This window comes from Protopterus annectens, chromosome 4.part0 (genome assembly GCF_019279795.1).
Source record: "Protopterus annectens isolate FY-2018-M chromosome 4.part0, PAN1.0, whole genome shotgun sequence".
NCBI lineage: Eukaryota > Metazoa > Chordata > Ceratodontiformes > Protopteridae > Protopterus > Protopterus annectens.
This window is the reverse complement of record NC_056733.1, coordinates 1,699,558,379-1,699,579,994: the sequence shown is the minus strand read 5'-3', so window position 1 is coordinate 1,699,579,994 and position 21,616 is coordinate 1,699,558,379. Positions and strand designations below refer to the sequence as shown.

Genomic DNA, 21,616 nt, shown 5'->3' with positions numbered 1-21,616 from the left:
TTCCAACCAGACCAGTAACCACACCATCAGTCAATAATCAATGTATCATTACACATTCTAATCAACTCAGTGACTTATTGCTTTTTTTATTTGCAGCCATCAACTTAGTAATACAGTCTCCCACCAAAAACACCTTGCAAATAATTTTGTCTTAATCACATCATTACCTTGAGGGTTACACAGCAGTCAGGCATCTTTTTTTCCAGATAAACCTCAATGATAAGATCTCCAGCCTGTGACAGCTGCAAAGAAAGAGATATAATGTCTAATAAAGCAAAACAGCATGACTACAGAAGTGTCTTCTCTATTACTTAAGTGGTGAAACATGACAGTTGTACAGTCTTATTATATACATCAGAATATAAATGACAAACAGCTTCCTTGAGGACAATGGAATTCAGTGTTATAGTCAGGATTTTTGGAATTGTACACTGTCTGGCACAGCAATTCTAGAACACAGCTACCCCATCCTATCCCACTCTCAGAAGTGCATTTCTCTGGATAGCATACCTTTTTAGCACTGCAAAAACTTCTGAAATACCATGCTTAACTATTACAAAAAGAAAAAAAGTTAACCAGGTATTTTGAAAAAAAAAAATAAAAAACTTCTCTAACAGAATACAATTAAACCATGGTAAATATGTCAGATTTTTTTTTAAACTTTAAGTCTAATATATCTCATTGCATAAACTGAATATATTATTTTTTTAAACTGAATATGTTAGTTTTAAAAAAATCAAATACTGCTGCATACATAGTATATAACTTGCTACATACTTGTTGGAATTCCAGTGTTTCATAGTTCGAGTTTAGGTTTAAAAACATGTTTATAATTACACAAATGCAATAAATATAAAGCAGATAAGAACAAACATAAAGAGTGAAAAAACATCAATAAGACAGTATAGTAAGATAACTGTTAAAACATCAATAAGACAGTATAGTAAGATAACTGTTAAAACATCAGTAAGACAGTATAGTAAGATAACAGTTAAAACATCAATAAGACAAATATACAGTAAAATGTACAGTAAATGAAATTAACTTTGTAGTAAAAAAGCTTTAACAGGTTACACAGGGAATCAAAGCAGGACCCTTAGTGATAAGTGACTTCAGTAAAGATGTTTTTTTCAAAGCTGTGCACCTAGCCATGGTTATAAAATTATATTATCAGTTCATTTTTGAGTCAGTTCTAACTATATGCAGAACAAGAAGCTTTTTCACTTTGTAGTAGAAACTAGTAGTCGAAACATCCACAACTATGTGAAAACATCATCCTAATGAGTTTATCCCTAGTTCCCAACTAATTTTGCCCTAAATTATTAACCTAACATTTGCCAATAGGTTCAGGTACTCTTACAGCTGGTAAGTAAACATTAATTAACAAATCAATACAACTTGATTAAAGTAGCCTTTTGTACTATCCAGAACATAAAACAATAAAAATTTGCATACAATTAAAAATTAACAAAAAATGATTTAAGCTTGGTGTAGATTTACCTTAACCTGATAAGGATCGAAGACATAAATCTACCAAACAACTTAAAAAGGAGGTTTCTAATAGCAGATGCCAATAGAACAGGACAAAATAAACAAATGAATGCAGAAGTGTAGCTGGTTTGACCAGCTCTTCAACTGAAGAGCAAAAAAAAAAAAAATCATGACACCCCCCCACTCCAACCATTCAGATCCTCTTTCTGTGCCCTGCCCCAACTCTCCTTCAACATATTGTATTAAAAAAAATTCATATTTAAACTGTAGCAAATAGCTACTACAGCTTATACCCTGAGTGCACTGAGACCTATGCCGCTCATGTTTTAGTTTAACGAAAAATGTTTTTTAAACTATAACAAACTGCTTTCTACAATTGCAGCAAAGAGTTGCTAAAGTTTATTCCCTGCCTGCACAGCATGCTACAGTACACATGTTTTATTAGAGTACTACAGTACTTAGGTTTTAGTTAAAAAAAATGTTTTTCTTTACTTTTAAACTGTAGCAAACTGCTTGCTATAACATAGCAAGCATTGGCTACAGTTTAGACCACACATGGAGCACTGCAGTGCTCGGGTTTGACTGCAAATGCAATATACTGGCTTTTGCATTAAAGTGAGATTGGGATTGGCTATCATGCTCCTCCAACACTTTGTGCCCAGGCCAGTTGCCCCTATCACCCCACCCAACCTACACTACTGAATGAATAAATGCCTGATGACGCGGGATGCATCCTTGGAACTAGCAACAATCTCAAGAGTAGATGAGCAGACTAATGCACTGACATACTGGCTAAGAAGAGATCCTTTAGAGAGCATGCACCCAGGTTTTAAAAGGCTAAATATACTAAGACTAAAGGCTGAAATGTTAACTGAGACTTGGGCAAAAGCCAATACAGGTTCCACAGCATAGATGTAATATGTTAGCAACCTGAGTGCAGAATTCTGCACTAAGTATAAACAATCAAGCTCTTAGTTAGAATAGCATTACAACAGCTAAGCCTTGAGTTAACTGATGCAGTACCATAACAAGAAGGTGTCATATGCATAAAATGCTTCTCACATTGAAAAAGAGGACTTGACAACAGATGAGATCTAGCCCCATAATGTCAATCTGTTGTCTAAGATCACACCTAAATTATGAACCATGAAAATAAGTCAGTGGACGGTTACCACATATTATAAATGGGACAAGAGCATGAATTAAAGGCTGCCTAATGTTGGCATTAATTTATAGCAATCGTCTTATCTGGACTGAATTTCAATTAACTATTCATCATTCAATAAAGCATGGGCATTCTACAACTTTCAACAGAATTTCAGACTACTAAACAATCACAAGGAAGGGAAAGATAAATCTGAATATCAGCATAATAGCAGAGATACTGCAGAACTTGCTATAAAATAACATCTCTCAGAAGAAGATTGTATTCAGTGAATGACAGCAGTACCAGAAAAGAGTCTTACAGGGCTAAACAAAACAAAGGTTGGGCTTATAAAGAATGGACACCAGACAATCCCTTCTCCTTAGGGCTGCAACCTGACAGGTGCAAACTAACTAAGGACTATACAGGTTAAACCACAGTAAGTGCAATACAGTTTAGTAGGTGGCATGTTCCGCTATTTTAGATGATGAGGAGAGATCTAGCAGGGCCAAGACTGAAATATGAATGCAGATCTCACACAACTAAGGGATCATGCTAACAGCAGCCAGAAGTTGATTTAAAAGTTTATGGGCACTACAGTGCTTAGGTTTAGTTAAAAAAAGCAGAAGCAAATATTTTCTCTTTTAAACTGTAGGAAAATGCTTGCTAAAATACACCTGTGTGGAGTGTTACAGCTCTCAGGTTGACCACAAATGTAATACTGGCATTTAAAAGCCTTTATGCATTAAAGATCACCTCCCCAACACCTTGTGTCCAGGGCAGTTGCCCCTTCACCCTGCCTTAGCTACACTACTGGTAAACATCACCTGACATTAAAATGGTGTTTCAGTAAACCACAAAATAAAACTTATGCCTGGATGTTCACTGCCACAAACACAGTGGTTTGAGAAATTATTTGGTTTCCTATTTTGTTCCTTTCACTGTTTTTCTTTAAGCTGAGAGAAACAATACTGGACAGTACATTACAGAAGTGGTAGGACAACACAACATGATCCACTATACAATAACGTGCACCCTAAACTGAAATATCTGCAGTGTATGAACCAAAAACAAAACAGACGCCCAGGCAAATCAGTACACCAGAGACAATAAATCCACAGAATCTGTTTCGATTACAGAAAATATTTATTGCCCACATAAACTAGGAAAATGCAAAATCTAGCATTTAGTCTCCCCAAAACAGCCCACATTGGTTTTGGTGTTAACCCAATACGTTAATAAGTGCAGTCTAATTAATCACTTTTAAGTTCATATTTATAGGTTCATAGGTGTTTACTAGGCTAACAACCACAAGGGCCTTTTTAAGCCTAGCCATGCATCTAAGAAAAAAAAGTGTTCACATTTCAAACCTATTATTATTATGTTGTTTATATAAGAAAAATGTGAAGGATATCACTTCCTATGTAGAAAGAAAAATAAAGTATTTGCAGTCCAAACTTATTTACCTTATTCATCAGTAACATCGTGGGAATCACTGTTAGACAATATTATACTAATAATGTGGAAGGTAGACTAAACATCTGAATCATCAATACTAAAATCATACTTTTCTTGCATTAATAGTGCAGAATAGAAAAAAAATGCTCAGGACATTAATGACTTTCAGTGGTCAAATTACACTGCACAAGCTGAAAAGGTAAAACGCCAAGGATTTCTAATAATCAGACATGAGGCATAAATTAATATTTATAACAAAATCCCAAAATATAAATGTCTTTAAAGCATGTTATACCCATTTTCTAATGTGCATAACGCATTAGTATGCACATACTCATAGATATTCATTATGGAGTGAATAATGCCACCAAACAAAATGCCAGTGAACTCAGTCAAAATACACAGTCCAATTTAGGAAAACAGAAAATGGGGCCACCAAGAAGGTGGGATAATGATTCAAAACTTTAAAAAATAAACAAACAACAAAACAAACAACCAAACAAAAAACATATTTCTTGGAAATGACTAATACCAATTTCCTCAATTGCACAGATAGTATAATGCACATATTTATGGATGTTCATTGAAATCCCAGATGTGGCTATTATCCATTCACCATACCATATAAGACATTCCTACTCCATATTGACAGATATTCATTAGGACATGGTGGGAGTAACACACCCAACAAGGCATCAATGACCCTAAGGTAGTCAAAATACATAACCTGTTTAATAAAACAGGAAACAGAATCACCAAGGACTTGTAATAAAAAATTTAAAATACAGAAATATGTAAATATATGTTAAAAAAGCACAAAATACATTTTATGTATAAACAACTAGTACCAGTTCCCTTAAATGTATAAATCATAATAATGCACATATTCATAAAGATTCATTAAGGCCTGGTGGGAATAATTCCCCAAATTTATTATCCATTTTTACTCTCAAGAGGACAAGATATCTTTCCATCCCAATTTATGAGGAATATTATATGCCATTTTACCTCTATTACTGTACAGTCTGGGTCTATATTAGAAGTTCGAATACACAGGTGTCCGAATGCAGTAACACCGAACTGGGAAGTTCGAAATGTCAAAATAACGAAGCCGCAGAACACTGAATTTTTTCCCAGGGTAAAAAATTGGTGGACCATTTCTGCGGCTTTGCTATTTCCTCCACTGTGGTGCGATCTCGGAGTTGGTATATTTAAGTAGGGGGTGTGTGAAGGGCACAGACCCCCACATTGGGGGGTGTGGGGGCGAAGCCCCCCACATTAGGAACAGTTTAAAGTGTACGTGTTTTTTTTGTTTTGTACTGGAACAGCGATTTTTTTCCCTGGGAAAAAATCGCTGTTCTGTGTGTTCGCAATTATTGCATTTCGAACTTCCGGGTTCGACATTTCCGTAGTCAAACTTATTGCAGTTCGACTATGTGATACAGACCCTACAGTCTATGTTTTTTTCATACTTGTTTGGGGTATTTAAAACACTACCTAAGAAATAGCTATGGCAAAGGCCAAGATTACATTTAAAAAGTATGCCTTTTTATTTTTGCTAAATTTACAATGGACAAGCATATAAATAAATGTTGAGGAGAAGTGCATTTGGATGGTATTATTAGTTTCTTTGTCTGCATTTTTCTAAAAGTTTAGCTAAATGATACTGAAAATAACTGCACTTTGCATAGATTATTACCATCTCTGATAATTGCTAAACAATGTAAAAAATGAATATAGCTATTTGTGAAATTAATACTAAACCTATGAAGAATGAAAACTGGATAATAACAAACTTGATCTCAGAAATGGGATACAGGAGTATGAAAGGCTGGAAGGCTAATGTAGGTTCTAAAGATTATGGTAAAGATTTAATACGTGGTAATATAGGTCTATTATGTTTTCTTCTTTATGGCATGAGAGACAAACCATTATGAGCTGTGAGTCAATATCTAATAAGCATAAAGGGCATGGTGTTTGTGGTCCATGGTTGTTTAAAAAGGCCTTATTTAGGACTGCCAGATTGCAAAGGCAGGGGAACAAATTTGGCATCTAAGCTGGATGGGAGTGTGGCTTGAAAGTATGTGTCAGTCATGTTTACCATGCTTGACAGACCATCAGATGTTTATGATACCACAACACTAAAAAAGTTGTCTAAAGAAATATAGAATCTCCTTGAAGTGTTTTGGTACTCCTCCAGGCTGATAGAGGTTATTATATGGTGAGAGCAGAGGCATAATGAATGTTAGTAGAAAAAGAACTGTAATTGTAAATACAAATACTGTCTGGATTAGTGGAGTAAATAGCAACATTTCCCACCTTTTCTGCTTTAATTTTAAGCTGACAGCAGACATGCCTATAATTGGAGAAATGTAGAAGCTAGCTGGATGGCCAGTGTTTTCCAATGTGCCATCTCTTGCTGAAATGATTATTTTTTATTTCTCTGTGCAAAACTGCATCTCATCTATTTAATTTCTTATTTTCTTTTAGTACAAAATTAAAAAAAAACAGTCAATCTACCAAACATGAACTAAGGATTGCTACATGCAGTATAGGTTCACTGACATGATGGAGCTTGTAAGAAGATTATATGATTGTAAGAATGAGGTTGGACAACCTCTGTATCTGAGAGTCAAGATAGAAGAGCAGTGCAGCAAAGCCACTTGGCTTGGGATGCAGAGTCTACTACTGCTCAGGAGAGAACAAACTAGAAACAGTGTGGGAATGGTGGTGAGGGAGAGGGGATGTCATCAGATTTAGTGACAGACTCATCGCAATCAGACTCTAGTGTAAGGACAGGACAGCATTCATAACCTCAGCCTATGCCCCATAGCAGGAGAGGGATAGTGAGGAAAAAAGAGTGCATTCAGGCAGCAGCTGTAGGACCTACAAGATAAAGCAGGATAATATGAGTTGGTGTTGATAATGGGGGATCTGAATGTACATATCAGGACAGGAAAACCAGGATAAGAGGAATGTCTGGGTCCATATGGGCGGGGCAATAGGAACAGAGAAGGAGAGGCCATTCTAGCCTTCTGTTTGGCAGATGGCTTGAGGATAGCCAACACATGATTCAGCAAGAGAGACAGTCACAATATCACATACAAGAGTGGTCAACATACAACTCGGGTAGAAAATCTCCTGGTATGGAAAACGGACTGGGGTTGAATAAACGATTACAAAGCTATCCCCAGTGAAAAAGTCAGCCTTCAGCATAAACCACAGGTTGTCAGAGAAGGCTCTAAGGTCAAAAGAAATCAGGTTGAAAATCTGGAGGCTGACTGGAGAGAAAACACAAGAGTTCAAGGAAATACTCAGGGCACTAGCACCTCACGAAGAGGAGGAAATAAGTGTAATTAAAGAAGAATGTCAATACCGCAGAACAGAAGGTGTGAGAACTGTAGAACAGATAAGTGGCAGAGTAAGCTATGCAAATAAGTTACATAAAGAAATCTGCTGGTGGAATGCAGAAGTCCAGGAAACCATCAAAAGAAAAAAAAGTGGGAGACAGAAAAGACTGAACAGGCTAAGAAGGAATCCTGGTTGGCTAACAGTGAGGCTAAAAGAGCAGTTATTTGCAATAGTGAAGAACAAGGCATATGAGGCAATCTACCAGCTTCTGGAAAGTGATTTAGTAGATGCCACAAAGAAACTGTATCAGGCTCATACCTCTCAACTGTCCAGATTTTCACAGAATGCCCAGATTTTTTCCTCATATTTTTAGTCTATTTCTCATAAAATTTGTGATTTTCTGACAAATTACTGGGATGATCTTAGGATTGAAGTCACTAAATAATGACATACATTTGAGTTTCGGACTTCAAATCCCTCAGAAAATGTATGTTAATACAAACCCTGTTACTCTTGCAATGTTCTAAGATTCTAAGAGCAATATTTAAAATCTGTTCCTATTTTTGGGCCTCTGTCCCCCCATTTTGTCAGGCTTTTTCCAGATTTCTTGTGTTAAGAGGTTGCAAGATATGATCAGGCTGCAAGACAAAGACAGAAAGATAAAGAAGATAGTCATAAGACACCCTTCATAAGGGATGCCAGCAATAACCTGCTCACCAGTTCAGTGGACACTAAAGGCAGATGGAAAGAGTTCTTCCTGCAGCTTCTGAATGAAGAAAATCCCACAGAAGCTATACTGCCCCAGGCAGAGCCAATGATGAAAGAAGAAGGGGAGCCCACTCTAGAAGAAGTAAGAACAGCACTAAGGAAAATTAAGTTAGGGGAAGCATCAAGCTCAGATGAGGTCACAGAAGACATGCTCAAGATGATGGATGAGTTAGAGAAGAAATAGCTTCTGAGGGTACTTATAGCAGTATTGCATATCCTAAATGACCGGGAATAAGTATACTATTGCCAGTGTATGAGAAAGTACAGCTGTGTAAGATCTTACCATAATGGTAGATGTCATTCTTTTCACTGTTGCAGTATTCTTTAAAGTAGGGGTCCCCTGCCTGACATCTGGCCAGTGTACCAAAGCCTTTAGGTTACTTTAAGCTACTCTATACATCATACATATGCTCTCCACATAAAGTGTAGGGCATAAGGGTGATGCCCGATGTACCATCCTCAGAACACCAGTCCAAGGAAAAAAGAGGTAACCAGTACATCCTGAAGAGAAAAGAACTGGGGGAAAGATGGAGAGAGTGAATACTGCAACAATGAAGAGAAGGACATCTACCATTATGGTAAGATCTTAAACAAGTGTACTATGTCCTTTCATTTCACTGTTGCAATACTCATTACAATAGGGAGGGTGCAAAAGCTCAGTTAGAGAGGGAAGATGGTGGACCAGCAGAGCTCTCCAGCAACCCATGGAAAATGCCCTAGCATAGACAGCTCTAGCTCTGGAAATCACATTCAACTTATAGTGCTTGGTAAATGTATGCACAGAAGACCAGGTAGCTGCCTCAAGAATATAAATCACCTTGAAAAAAGAACCAGAAGAAGCCACAGCCCTAGTAGACTGAGCCTTAACAGAAGAAGAAAGGCTCTTGCCATGGAAGTCATAGCAAAAAGTAATGGCTTTAGAAATCTGAGAAGAAACAGTTTGCTTGGAAACAGCCATACCTAAGGATTTAGGATGAAAGGAAACAAAGAGTTGATCAGATTTACAAAAAGTCTTATCCAAATAAAATCTGAGTTGTCTATGCACATCCAAGGTGTGCAGTACCTTCTCACTAGCAGATTGTGGAGAAGGGAAAAAAGTGGGAAAATGAATAGAATAATTATGAGACAACTCATTCACCACCTTGGGCATAAAAAAGGATTAGTACAAAGGGACACCCTGTCCTTATGGAAAACTAAAAAGGAGGACAAGCCATAAGGGCTTGAAGGTCAGACACCCATCTGGCAGAAGTAAGGACTAACAAAAGTACAGTCTTCCAGGAACAATGCTGTAAGGAAGCTGAAGCTGCAGGTTCAAAGGAGCTTGGGTCAATTTTTCTAAAACAAAATTAATATCCCAGGGAAGAGGGGCAGGCTACCTGGGAGATCTAATATTAAGGACACCTTTGAGAAATGGTTTAGCCTCAAATCTAGAATCTAAAGGAGGTGATAAAGGCAGACAAGCAGAGATAGCTGAAAAGTGGCCTTAACATAAGGATAAGCCAACCCAGCATTCAGCAGTTCACACAGATAAGGCAGAACCAAAGGAACATCCATGTAAAGTGGATCCATATTATGAGAAATACACCAAACAGAAAATCTCTTCCATTTAGATAAGTAGAATTTCCCAGTTGTGGGCTTCCTGGTCTCCTGCAGGACCTTAAGCATGTCCTCAGAAAAAAATGTGTCTGTATGGAATACAATCCTATCACCTACAGTGCCAGTTGAAGACTGGACAGGTGAGGATGGATGAGAGATCCCTTGTCTTGTGTGAGCAGATCCACCCTGTGAAGTAAGGTGTGATGACTGCCCTTGGCTAAATGCAGAAGCAGAAGGAATCAATGCAATCTGGGCCAAAAGGGAGTCACCAGCAAGATTCAGGGGGTCCCTATTATTACATCGAATGATCACATCATCAAATGGCATTTTGAATGGTACTTCATCAAAAATGCCATTCGTCGAACCATTCTGAATGAGATTGCATTATGGTAGGGATCAGAAAATTTGCCCTTTCCCCACTGTAGTGCAATCTCAGAGTTCATATACACAATTAGTGGGGAGTGGGGTTCAATGAACATTTTTTTCCGATGAAATGCCGTTCTGTGATGTGATCATTTGATGATGTAATATGGACCCAATTTTGGGAGCATCCTGTTGTATTTTGAACAGGACTTTTGGAATGAGGGGAAGGGGAGGAAAGGCATAAGGAAACATCCCCTTTCAAAGAAAAAGAGAGAGCATCCACCTTCCAAACCAGAGGCCCTGGGACTCTGGCACATTAAAAAGGAAGTTGCTTGTTCAGAGGGGAGGCAAATAAATCCACTTGAGGAATACCCCACTAGTGGACAATGTCCAGAAACACATCCCTGTGAAGCACCCACTTGTGAGACTGTCTTAAGGACCTGCTCAAAGAGTCTGCCACAATGTCCTGACTTGACGGAATATAAACTGCCTGAAGAGTCACACGGTACTGAATAGCATGTTTTCACATTAGAAGAGCCAACTGTCAAAGGAGGAAATATCTCATCTGCCCTTGCTTGTTGACATACCACATCACTGTGGTATTGTGTGTAATTACCTTGAGAGGCCCTGGGGAGAATAGATGGTGAAAAGCTTGATGAGCCAGCAGAAGAGCTCTCATCTCCTTGACATTAATGTGGTCTTTCCTTTGTTGAGGTGGCCAGGGACCCTGCACCTTTAGAGAGCCGAAGGATGCCCCTATCCCATGTCTGAAGCATCTGTGAACAGCTCCTGAGAATTAGGAGGGGGTTAAAAAGGTAGCCCTGGATTGAGAGTCAGCTGCTGAATCCACCACTGAAGTTCCAGCATGAGGCATGGAAGAAGAGGAACTAAGAAGTTGAGGGGGATGAAAATGCTGAAGCCAGACTGACTTTAGAAACCATTGAATTTTTCTCATGTATAGTTTTGCAAAAGGAAGCCTAGGAATGGTGGAGGCCATAAAACCTAGAGCTCTCAGAAACCCCCCTGCTGTGATTAAGCCAGAGGAAGAAGGGACTGAAAAAAGAAATGAGAGTCAAGGCCTTGGGAGGAGACAGGGATGCCAGCATTGCAATAGTCTGGATCCTGCAACCCAGAAATACATATTCCTGAGGAGTCAGAAAAGACTTTTGGAAAATTATAGTGAATCCCAGGCTTTGCAAAAGGGAATGGCAAAGTGAAGATGCTGCAGTAGAATCTCTGGAAAGATTGCCTGAAGCAGGAGATGGTCTAAGTTAGTTAAGACTTGTGTCTCCCTTAGCCTAAAAAAAACAATCACAGTAGTGAGGCATTTGGTGAATACCTGGGGGCAGTAGAAAGTCCAAAGGGCAAAGCAGAGAACTAAAAATGCCAGGAAGCAACAGAGAAACAAAAACTTGTTGAAAAGGGAATGGATGGGAATGCAAAGATAAGTATCCCTGAGGTCCAGAGACACTAGAAAGGCCTGAGGAAGCAGCAAAGGCAGCAAAGTCTGAAGAGAGACAATATCTGAAAGAAGGGACATTCAGAAAGGTGTTCAAATGAGAGAGATCTAGAATGGGTCTCCACGTGCCCTCTTTCCTGGAACCAAAAACATTATGAAGTAAAACCCCTTTGCCTTTGAGAATCTGGAACTTCATGAATAGTTCCCTGAGTCAAAAGATCCTGAAGCACTCTTGTTTAATAAAGGGCAATTGGTGTGAAACTACAAGTGAACTGTTTCCTACCTTGACTACTACATCTCAGTTACAACTTTTGGCTTTATAAAGGGCACTACTGTGAAGCTGCAAGTGATTTATTTCCTGGCGTGGATTATTCCATTTTTATCTTCAGCTGTGGTCTAACCATTGGTCTTTTCATTTTTTTTTCACCCCTGGAAAGAAAGCCAACTGTTCCTGAGAGGGCTGAGGAATGACTCTGAAAGGGGGAAGAGATTTCCAGACCATGTAATAACTTAGGCAGATAATGAAAATAATGTAAGAATCCTGAGTAATCTTTAACCAAACTGAAAGAGATAGTGAAAGATGTAGAGAAAGAGGAATGTGGCTGAGAAGAACAGAATAGTCAAATAGCACCTGGTTTGTCAGGAAAAGGAGATCTATGGGTTACAGGGATGTGGGTAGCTTTATCAGGAGGAGTCCTTTTACCCCCTTCTTACCCTTTGGAGGAGGGCAAGACTACCTGTCAACAAAGGCTGGCTTATTAGAGTAATTTCTTTGAAAATTAGGCACAGGAGAAACAAAAACATGTTTAAGTTCCTGCAAGGCCTTGCCCTTATGTTGAAGAGATTTAAACAAATCAGCAGCAGCTGTACCAAATAAATGCTTGTTATCTAGAGGAGACTCCATGAAGTTAGCCTTAATATCATCAGGCAAAGACTGAAGCCAAAGCCAGGAAGGAAGATCTCATTACACAGCCAAAACAGCAGCTTTGGAAGAAGCATCTTTCCATCATAACTACACTTAATAGAATGGTGAGCTAACTGAGAAGAAGGCCTCAAAAAGGTTAGAGCTGAAGTCTTCCATTCAGAATCAGGAAGGTCAGAAATAACCTGACAGGCCTGAGAAAAAAAAAAAAAAAAAAAAAATATATATATATATATATATATATATATATATATATAGACATATGGGCCTGATAATTGACAGCCCTAAAAGCCAAGGTAGCAGAGGTATAAACCTTACCTAGCCTTTCCGTAGTCCTACTCTTTTTATCATAAGGAAGAAGCCTTGTAAAATACAGTAATTGAGATGGCTTGTCATATGCCACAGACACCACAGAGGGGTCAGCTGAAGGATATCTATAAAGGAATTTGCAATCCTCGGGCACCCTGTAAAACCTATCAGATTTATTGTGGGCAGAAGGGTGGGAGTCACGAACCTTAGAAGCAATAGAAAAGGCATCCAACAAGGCATCCAAAACAGGAGGGACAGCAGAAGGTCCTGGATACTCCATTTGCAGAAGCTCATAATACCTTTTCTATACTTCAGAAACATGAACACAATCCCATTTAAAAAATTCCATCCTCCTGGAAATTGTGTCCCTGAAGGAAATCACCCCAAAAGGAGTGACAGGACTAGTGGAGTCCTCTTCCTCAGAACCATAGTCTAAAGAGGAAGGAATCTGGGATGAATAAGCAAGGGAATTTCTCATCTGACTCCACCTCTTCCTCAGAGGAAACCTTATTCCTAGGTTTTTAAGAGGAGATGAGGACCAAAGTGGAGCAGGAACAGAAACTACATGAGGAGGTTTCAAAGCCAAAAGGGCACTAAACAAACCCCGAGTGACATTCTGCCACTCACTCTGAGGGTACTTAGGAGTAGGAGAAACATGCTTTGTTTTTTGCTTCTATTTCAGAGACATCTGCCCTGTTAAACTTAGAAGGTCCAAACACTGGATGACATTCCACATTTGTAGTCAGAACTTCCCTCCTAACCAGAATCTGAGGAAGACTCCTAGACCCTTTGGTAATAATCAGCCTCTGTTCCCCATAAACGTCAGAAGCAGACATCTGAGAAGCCTCCAGGGGCGTGTGGATCCATGCTGGCCTCCAAAGGGGTCACAGCAGAGGAATCCAATGGAGGAACTAGGCAATCCTCTGGGCTTTCACTTGCCTCAGGAGAGATGTTCAGAGGATCCGAAAAGGACTTCTTGGCCTTCTTCATGGATAGCTGACACTCAGAGCTGGAAGTTCCCTCTATAGTGTCTTTTGCTAAATGCTTAGGATGTTGGTTCTCTAAATACAAGGCCACAGAGAAAAACTGACTATGGAGAGTCTTTGGGATGAAAGCCTGACAAATGGAACAGGACGTATGGTCGTGGGAAGCATCGAGACAAAATAAGTACTGCCCGTGGTAGTCTTTATGGGGAATCTGTCTCCCACACTGGCATTTACCCTTCATAGATGACATGATACCTCACAAGCAACAAATAAAAGGAAAGAAAGATAAGAGCAAAAATCCCAATGGGGCACTTATATGCAATGTCTTGGTGAACTAGAAACAAAGCGGGTGTTCAGACTGATGATCAAATGATGGTGCTCGGACTGGTGGCAAAGAAGTTCTGAGGATGGTACATCCAGATGTCACCTTTATGTCCTATGCTTTATGCGGGTAGCATATGTGTGATGTACCGTGTACCTTAAAGCAACCTAAAGGCTCTGGTATACTGGCTGGATGCTGGGGCACCCTTGGCAAGGGATCCCTATTGTAAACAATACTGCAACAGTGAAATGGAAGGACATCAAAGGTAACATTCACAACTATAAGCAGTATAAAGGCATCAAATGTCTGTTGCACTGCATGGAAGTTCTGGAGACAGCGACTGATAACTGAATATGGAAAGTGGCAGAAAATAAAACAGTTTGGCTTCAGATCAGGATGTAGCACAACTCACCCAATGTTTGCAGTGAGACAGATAATGGAAACATAGCTAGAGATGGGGAAAGAATCCAACTGTGCATTTTTAGACTTGGAGAAAGCATATGACAAAAGGTGCCAAAAGCTGATTTGGGCAGCCCTGTGATACTTTGAAGTCCCAGAAACATTGGTAGAATTAGAACAGGTTATGTACAAGGACCCAGTGACTTAAATATGAACAATGTTCAGACTCACGGAGGGGTTCCCAGTAAAACAGGGTGTGCATCTGGGTTCAGCTCTGAGCCCACTGCTGTTCATACTGGAGTATCTGAGCAAACAGGTAGGAGGGAGCAGATCAACAGAGTTGCTATATGCAGACAATGTAGCATTATAGGCAGACTCTGAATAAGAATTTCAGCAAAAGCTAGGGGAACACAATGCAAAAGTGAAGGCAAACAGTTGAGGGTTGGCATAATGGTTAAGGTGTTTACCTCACAGATACAAGGTATAAGGTTTGATTCTCAACTTGGAGAAATTAGTTAGGCTTAAAATGGCCCTCAAGGGCAGCTAGCCTAGTACTTACCTATGAACATATAAAATGAGTACAGCTAAGACAAGTTATAACGACAGCAAGTAGGAGAAATCAGAAGAAACTGAGAATTCAGATAAAAGGGAAAATAATGGACAAGGTTAACTGCTTCAAATACCTAGGAGGGGTGGCTGAGGAGAAGGGAAGTCTGTATGAAGAGGTCAAAACTAATAACAGAGGGCTACAACCAAATTGCACAGAGTTTCAAGGGTAGTGCTTGACAGAAGAATGCTAAAGAAGCAGAAAAGTAAGGTATACAAAACAGTGGTGTGACTGGTACTACTGTATGGTACATAAACCTGGGCAGTGAAGGCAGAGCAGTTGTGGAAGCTGGAATTTGTGGAGATAAAGGACCTGAGATGGGTGGTAGGGTGCACACTGTGAGACAGACAAAGAAATAAGAACATCAGAGCAGAAGTCCAATTATCCGATTGCAGAGAAGGTCAAGCAAGCAGAAGACAATCTTGTGAAGATAATTTGGGACAGATAGGAAAAAAACAATAGGAAATGAGGGTGCCCAGCAAAGTAATGGTTGTGTGAGAGAAGACCTGTGATAGGCAGGTATGACTGTTGAATAAAGCAAGAGAGTGGCCCTGAATCAAAAGAGATGGCAGTAGCTGACATGACACCCTGACCCCCCATGTAAAAAATGGGAAAATGGAAGTATGGTGAAGATAATGCCAATGATGATATGAATACACTTTTATCAGTGTAAAGAGTATTTGTTACAGATAACATTGCTATTTGTACAGTTTTAATAGGTTTTATTGCTCACAAAACTTTTACATTTGGTTATTTTAAAATTTTTAAGTTGATTTTTCAGAAAATGTTCTGGAATGCAAGGATGTGTAGGGTACTAGATGTGTGACTTCCCACATCACATAGGTGTTAATGAGTTAATTCCCTGCTGAGAGGACTCTAGTGCCAAACCCCTCCTGAAAAAACACTTGAACAATATAGAGCCCAGAATCTGAAAAGGCACTTAAAGTGGGAGTCTCCTATCAAAATCTAAAGAACTGCCTGTATGCCCTGTGAATGGTGTGTGTATGGGTGTGTATTCTTCAAGTTCAAGGTAACTAGGGATCATGCCTCATAAGAAGGAGAGGGACTGTAAGAAAATAATTCAAACTTTTTATCACCACACCTTTGTTTAAGGTTGAAATATCTTGTATCCATCTCTGTAGATGTTCCTACTTGGGCACAAGGAATAGTCTGGAATAGAACCTCCTCTCACCTGCACAGACTGAAGAATATCTTCCGTGGTTATGGATTTTAACAGCTGGTGGAGAATATGCTGGTGAGCAATAGCTGGTTGTGTCTGGTGAGAATGCCCCAGAAAAGAGGAAAGTTTCAAAACTCTGCTTTGTATGTTGTGTTCATAATGCCCAAAACTTCTTGCACAATTGTCATGAAAACATGAAATCTACTGAACAGGAGGCTTTGTGGGGAGAGTGACAGGATGGATATAAATAAAAAAATAATAAAATCTGTGAGTGGCCAGATGGGTAGAAGGTGATCTCCCTTTCTGCCTGTGACTTTCTTGTCAATATGGTTCCTTTCTGCCATTCCATGCCTACTACCTCTTCAGAAATTGCTTTTTTGTTTTATATTGGTCAGCCCTTGTCTGCTGTTTATAAAGGGCGACTGGGTTTTGTAAGACAGCCCCCTTGAGTATCTTTAGACAGAGGATTAAATATCCTTTATGGGGCAAGACAGACAGAGATAAGAAAATAATCACTGAATTCTTTGAATTGCTTGGCAGCATAAATTGGGAGCCACTAGCATTTCCAGTGGACAGCACAGCTAATTAGCATTAGCTGATGCAGCAGTTTGCTGAATTGTCATATATGTCTGTGTGTAAGACCACCATCTGCGATGAGACCTCTGCTTGTGCAAAACTCAACATTAGGGCAATCTAAGAGTCAGTCTCCACAAGGGAGAAACATTCATGTTAAAGATTCTCTCTCACTGTAAGCCTTTCTGAATCCCATCTTTTACATTACACATGTTAAAGGCTCATAGTAGGTTAATAAGCTAGCGGCCCTAGAGCCTTTATAAGCCTAGCCATTTTAATCCCGGGTTGCCCCAATTGTCCTTGGTAAGATGGACATACTTTGCAGATCAGCACTGACTACCCCTGTCCATGAGGGACATGGGCGCCTCCCCCAGTGTGAATTTGTGATCACCCATCCATTTGCCAGGTTGCATTTGAATAGGGTCATTGAAGAGGTCTGCTTCATATGAATTGGAAGTTTATTCTAGAGCAGCGGCAATCTCTGGGAGACATACCTGTATCCCCAGCATGTTCTGTTAATGTCACTGACAAGGTTGAGATCCCTTGAGCGAGCGACTAGTGCCATTTGATTTGTGGATGTGCAACATACCATCAGGTCAGGGTCAGAGACTGCCCTGTAGGTCAAACACAAGTCACCTCTCAGTATCCTATATGATACAGAGGACAGTGACAGCTTTCAGTCTGATCATGTAGGCCATGGTTTGGAGGCCCTGTATCTTCTTAGTGAGAAACATCTGTGGTCTCCCAGTTGCTGCAGGTGTCAGGTGAGATACATGCAATAGGGAGCATTGTACTCTATTAATGGTCTGATTAGTGTGAGGTTACAACATTCTTAGACCTTAGACCTGGATGCGATGCCTTTGCTTGTGAGATGCACAATGTAGAAGGCTTTCCTTACCACCCTGGAAACCTGGTGGTCAAAGTTCAGATTGCTGTCAACCTGCTGCAGGTGTCAGGTGAGATACATGCAATAGGGAGCATTGTACTCTATTAATGGTCTGATTAGTGTGAGGTTACAACATTCTTAGACCTTAGACCTGGATGCGATGCCTTTGCTTGTGAGATGCACAATGTAGAAGGCTTTCCTTACCACCCTGGAAACCTGGTGGTCAAAGTTCAGATTGCTGTCAACCTGTGTTCCCAGATCTTGCACCACTGGGTTTGAACTTAGAGGGGTGCTGTCAGTATTGTAATTAGTGGGGATTCTGGTTTGCCAAATGGGATAATAGTGCACTTTTTTGTGTTTAGTTTTAGACCGTGTCTTTGGCACCAGTGATTTGTTTGTGCTAGCCCCTCCTGTAATATGTTAACATCATTGGGGGACTGAATGACTGTGCCTAGTTTACAATCACCAGTGAACTTAGTAAATCAAAGGCAGTCTATTTTAGCCTGGACTTCCAAGAAATAGATTCTAAATAGTAAAGAGCTCAGTACAGATTCCTGTGGTATGCCACTGGTGATGGGTCTACTGGTAGAGGTGGAGTCACCAACTTTAACAGTATGTGTTCTGCTGGTGAGCTAATTAGGTACCCATCTAATGATGTAAGGGTTAACATCTAGTTGGGTGAGTTTTTCAATGATACCCAGGTGAGGGACTGTGTCAAAGGCTTTGACTGGTCCATATAGGTGGTATGCAGTGTCTTACCTTTATCTGGGGCTTTGGTGAGTTTCTTGAAGAAGTCTACCAGGTAAACTAAGCATGATCTACCCTTAACAAAGCCAAACTGGACTGGGTCTAGAGTTTGAAGGTTGCCTATGTCCTTGTCAATAAGGTCTATGATGATCCTTTCCATGGTCTTGCAGAAGAGACTGGTTAGACTTATGGGTCTATAGTTCCCAGGGTTGGTTGATGACCCTGCTTTACATAAAGGGATTACTGCTGCTGTTCTCCATTCTGTTGGTACAAAGTCAGTTCTCAGGCTTTGGTAAAAGAGGTCGCCAAGTGGATTCACTAGGTACTTTTTTAGATTGCTTAGTAAGCAACCTGGGATGTTATCTGGTCCCACTGAGGCCATGTCTCCATTGGCCTTGGAGATCACAGATATGACTTGTTCTCTAGAGATACTAGGTATAGAATTGGTGACAGGTATGCTCTGGGGTATTGCTGGTGAGGATGGGGGGGGTGAGGTTTGCATCAAATCTGTCAGCTAGCAGGTTGGCAGTTTCCTCCGGTATAGTGTGAGTGGTACCATCTACTATCAATTCAGCATATAGCTGAGCATTTACTTTTAGAGTTTGGACGTAGTTAAAGAATGCCTTAGGATTGTCCTTAGCTAGGACTGCTATTTTAGCTTCATAATTAGCTTTATAGAACTTAAAAAGACTTCTGATTTGCTTGTTCAATTTGTGGAGGGAATTATTTCTCTGCAAAGGCAGTTGCCTCTTATTCTTTGACATCAGTTTTTTCCTTTTGTTATACAATCTGTTTATACTAGATATCCATCAAGATGGCTTGTTTTTTTGTAGGGCCTGGTTTTAATCTGATCAGATACAGCCAATTCTATACAGTTGCTAAGATGATTATACAGGGCATTTGTGTACACCTCTGCAAAGGAGTCATTATTGCCTGTGATTGAAGGTGGTATAAAACTTTTTATACTGTCACTTAGTAAGCTGTAATTTTCTTTGGAGAAGTTTCTTAGTTTTTTTTATCCTTTGGGGGTGTGGGGTCCAATAGTTACTTCAAATGAGAATAATTTATGATCCGACCTTACCAGGGAGGGCATTACACAGGCGGCAGTGCAGTGACCACCCATGTTGGTGAGTACTATGTGTAGGACATTAGAGCTCCTTGTGGGGGTTCAGATTATCTGTTCCAAAACATTTACACTGACAAAGTCCAGGAACCTCTGGGTGAGCATGTTTGAGCTTGAGTATGTCTCCCAAGATTAAGGTGTTGGGCTGTATGGTGAATGACTCCAGTAAGTCCAGGTGGGCATTGCGCCTTTCATGGTTTATGGAGGGGGAGCCTACAGCTAGCAAAGATGTGATAGGGTGTTTTACTTATAGTTAATTGAGTATGGAGTAGTTTGAGACAGTCATACTGTTTGACCAATCTCGAGGTGTACTTGGCTTTAATGAAGATGGATGCACCTCTGTTTTTGGTTCTTTCAAGCCCATTCTGAGGACTGAATGTGTGGAAGATATTGCAGCCTTGCATAGCTGGGGTGCTCTCTGTGGCCTTGAACCATGTTGCAGTGACTGCACAGACATCAGCATCTTCCAATATGAGGAGTGCTTCCAGGGAGTGCAGTTTCATGTTTAGACTCCTACAATTACGCAGCAGAACCCTGAGTTTGTCCTGAGTGGATTATGCTATGTCGGTAATTTTGTCATTTTGACATTGCCTAAAAAAAGGCACTATGGCAGAGGCAAGCACCTTAGCCAGTATCTGAAAGGCTAGGGGAGACAGGTGCAGATCATCTCTGGCAAAGCAGTGTGGCCTGTCGACCATGTCTTTCCAGGCTGACAAATACTGAATCCTCTGGAATGACACCAGAAGCTAAGTCAATTGTTGAAGTCAATCATTTTTTGTTTATATTGTGGCATCATCCTGAGTGAAGGTAGAATGCTGCTTAGGACTAGGGTCAAACCTGTCTGGGACACATAATCTGAGAGTTCAGTCATGTCTCTCTTCATATAGTGCAGTGAGGTACGTCTCAAGTCATTCACCCTAACATGGACTATGGCAGAGTCATAACAGTACTTGTTGTTGAGTGACCTGGGTGAATGCATGATCTGACAGATCCTGGCATCTAAACGGTAGTTGACCATGACCTTCTCCTTGTCCAGCTAGTGAGGGGGACATCTGTGTGTCTCACTATAGAGTCTCTTATGACAAGTATATTAGGTTTTGAGGTGTTTTGCCTTAGCTGCTTATTTGCTGAGTGTAGCAATGTGCAGTGGTTGCTATACATGTTGAGGTGTGTGCAGATAATTTGACATGGAAAGGTCTCTCATCTTTAGGTAGGCTATAGTGAGTACCTCCACGTATGTTGTGTCCTGAACTTGTGTGAGAGGTGAAGTGCATGAGCTGACAACCTGTTTGATGGCTTTTTTTTTGTTACATGAGAGGATTGCTTCCAAATTGATAGTGTAATTAGATCTCTTACGTACAGTATTTGTTTGTTTCAGGATTAAGTGGTTGTCAGTATTCATGAGGAAATTACTACATTGTCTCAGGATGCCCAAGTCAATCAGGCTGGATGGAGAAATGGTGGGAAAGTGACCATTCATAATTATAGGTTTATACAGTTGTACTGTTAGGGAGTGTGTAAGTTAGATCAGTTTATTATGTAGGAATAACAGAGGGGGTTATTCTGTTTAAGTTTTACGATGAAAAACTGTGGTGAAGCTGCTCAGTATGCAGTTGAGGTGCCTGCAGAGGAACAGGAGACTTGGGAGGGTCCTACTGACAGTCGTCTTGGGAAAATTTAAGTTTCCAGGAATTTGCATCTATACAGGGCAGAGCTAACCCCCAGTGTGCGATGAGCAACCACTCACAAGCGCAAGGCTTAAATACAGCTGAAATTCAACAGTTTTAACACAAACTACCAATGGGAAAGCCCCAAATTGAGCCTTTCTCCAGCAATCCCCAACACAGATGGAACCTGAGCTACACACTTCTGCCACAAGGGTGCAGGGAGGCCCTCTTAATGTAAGATGGCTGGTTTAGAGCACAGTGACAC

The 21,616-nt window shown here is 40.2% G+C and overlaps 1 protein-coding gene across 1 annotated transcript in view; it reads right to left on the bottom strand.

Annotated features, from left to right (window-relative positions):
* The window catches only part of ARAP3 (ArfGAP with RhoGAP domain, ankyrin repeat and PH domain 3), a 1,205,760-nt gene that overhangs the window by 235,427 nt on the left and 948,717 nt on the right, over positions 1–21,616 (bottom strand). Inside the window, exon 25 of the mRNA XM_044069919.1 lies at positions 168–242. Within this exon, the coding sequence (XP_043925854.1) occupies positions 168–242 (75 nt within the window). The remainder of the gene's footprint in view (positions 1–167; positions 243–21,616) is intronic.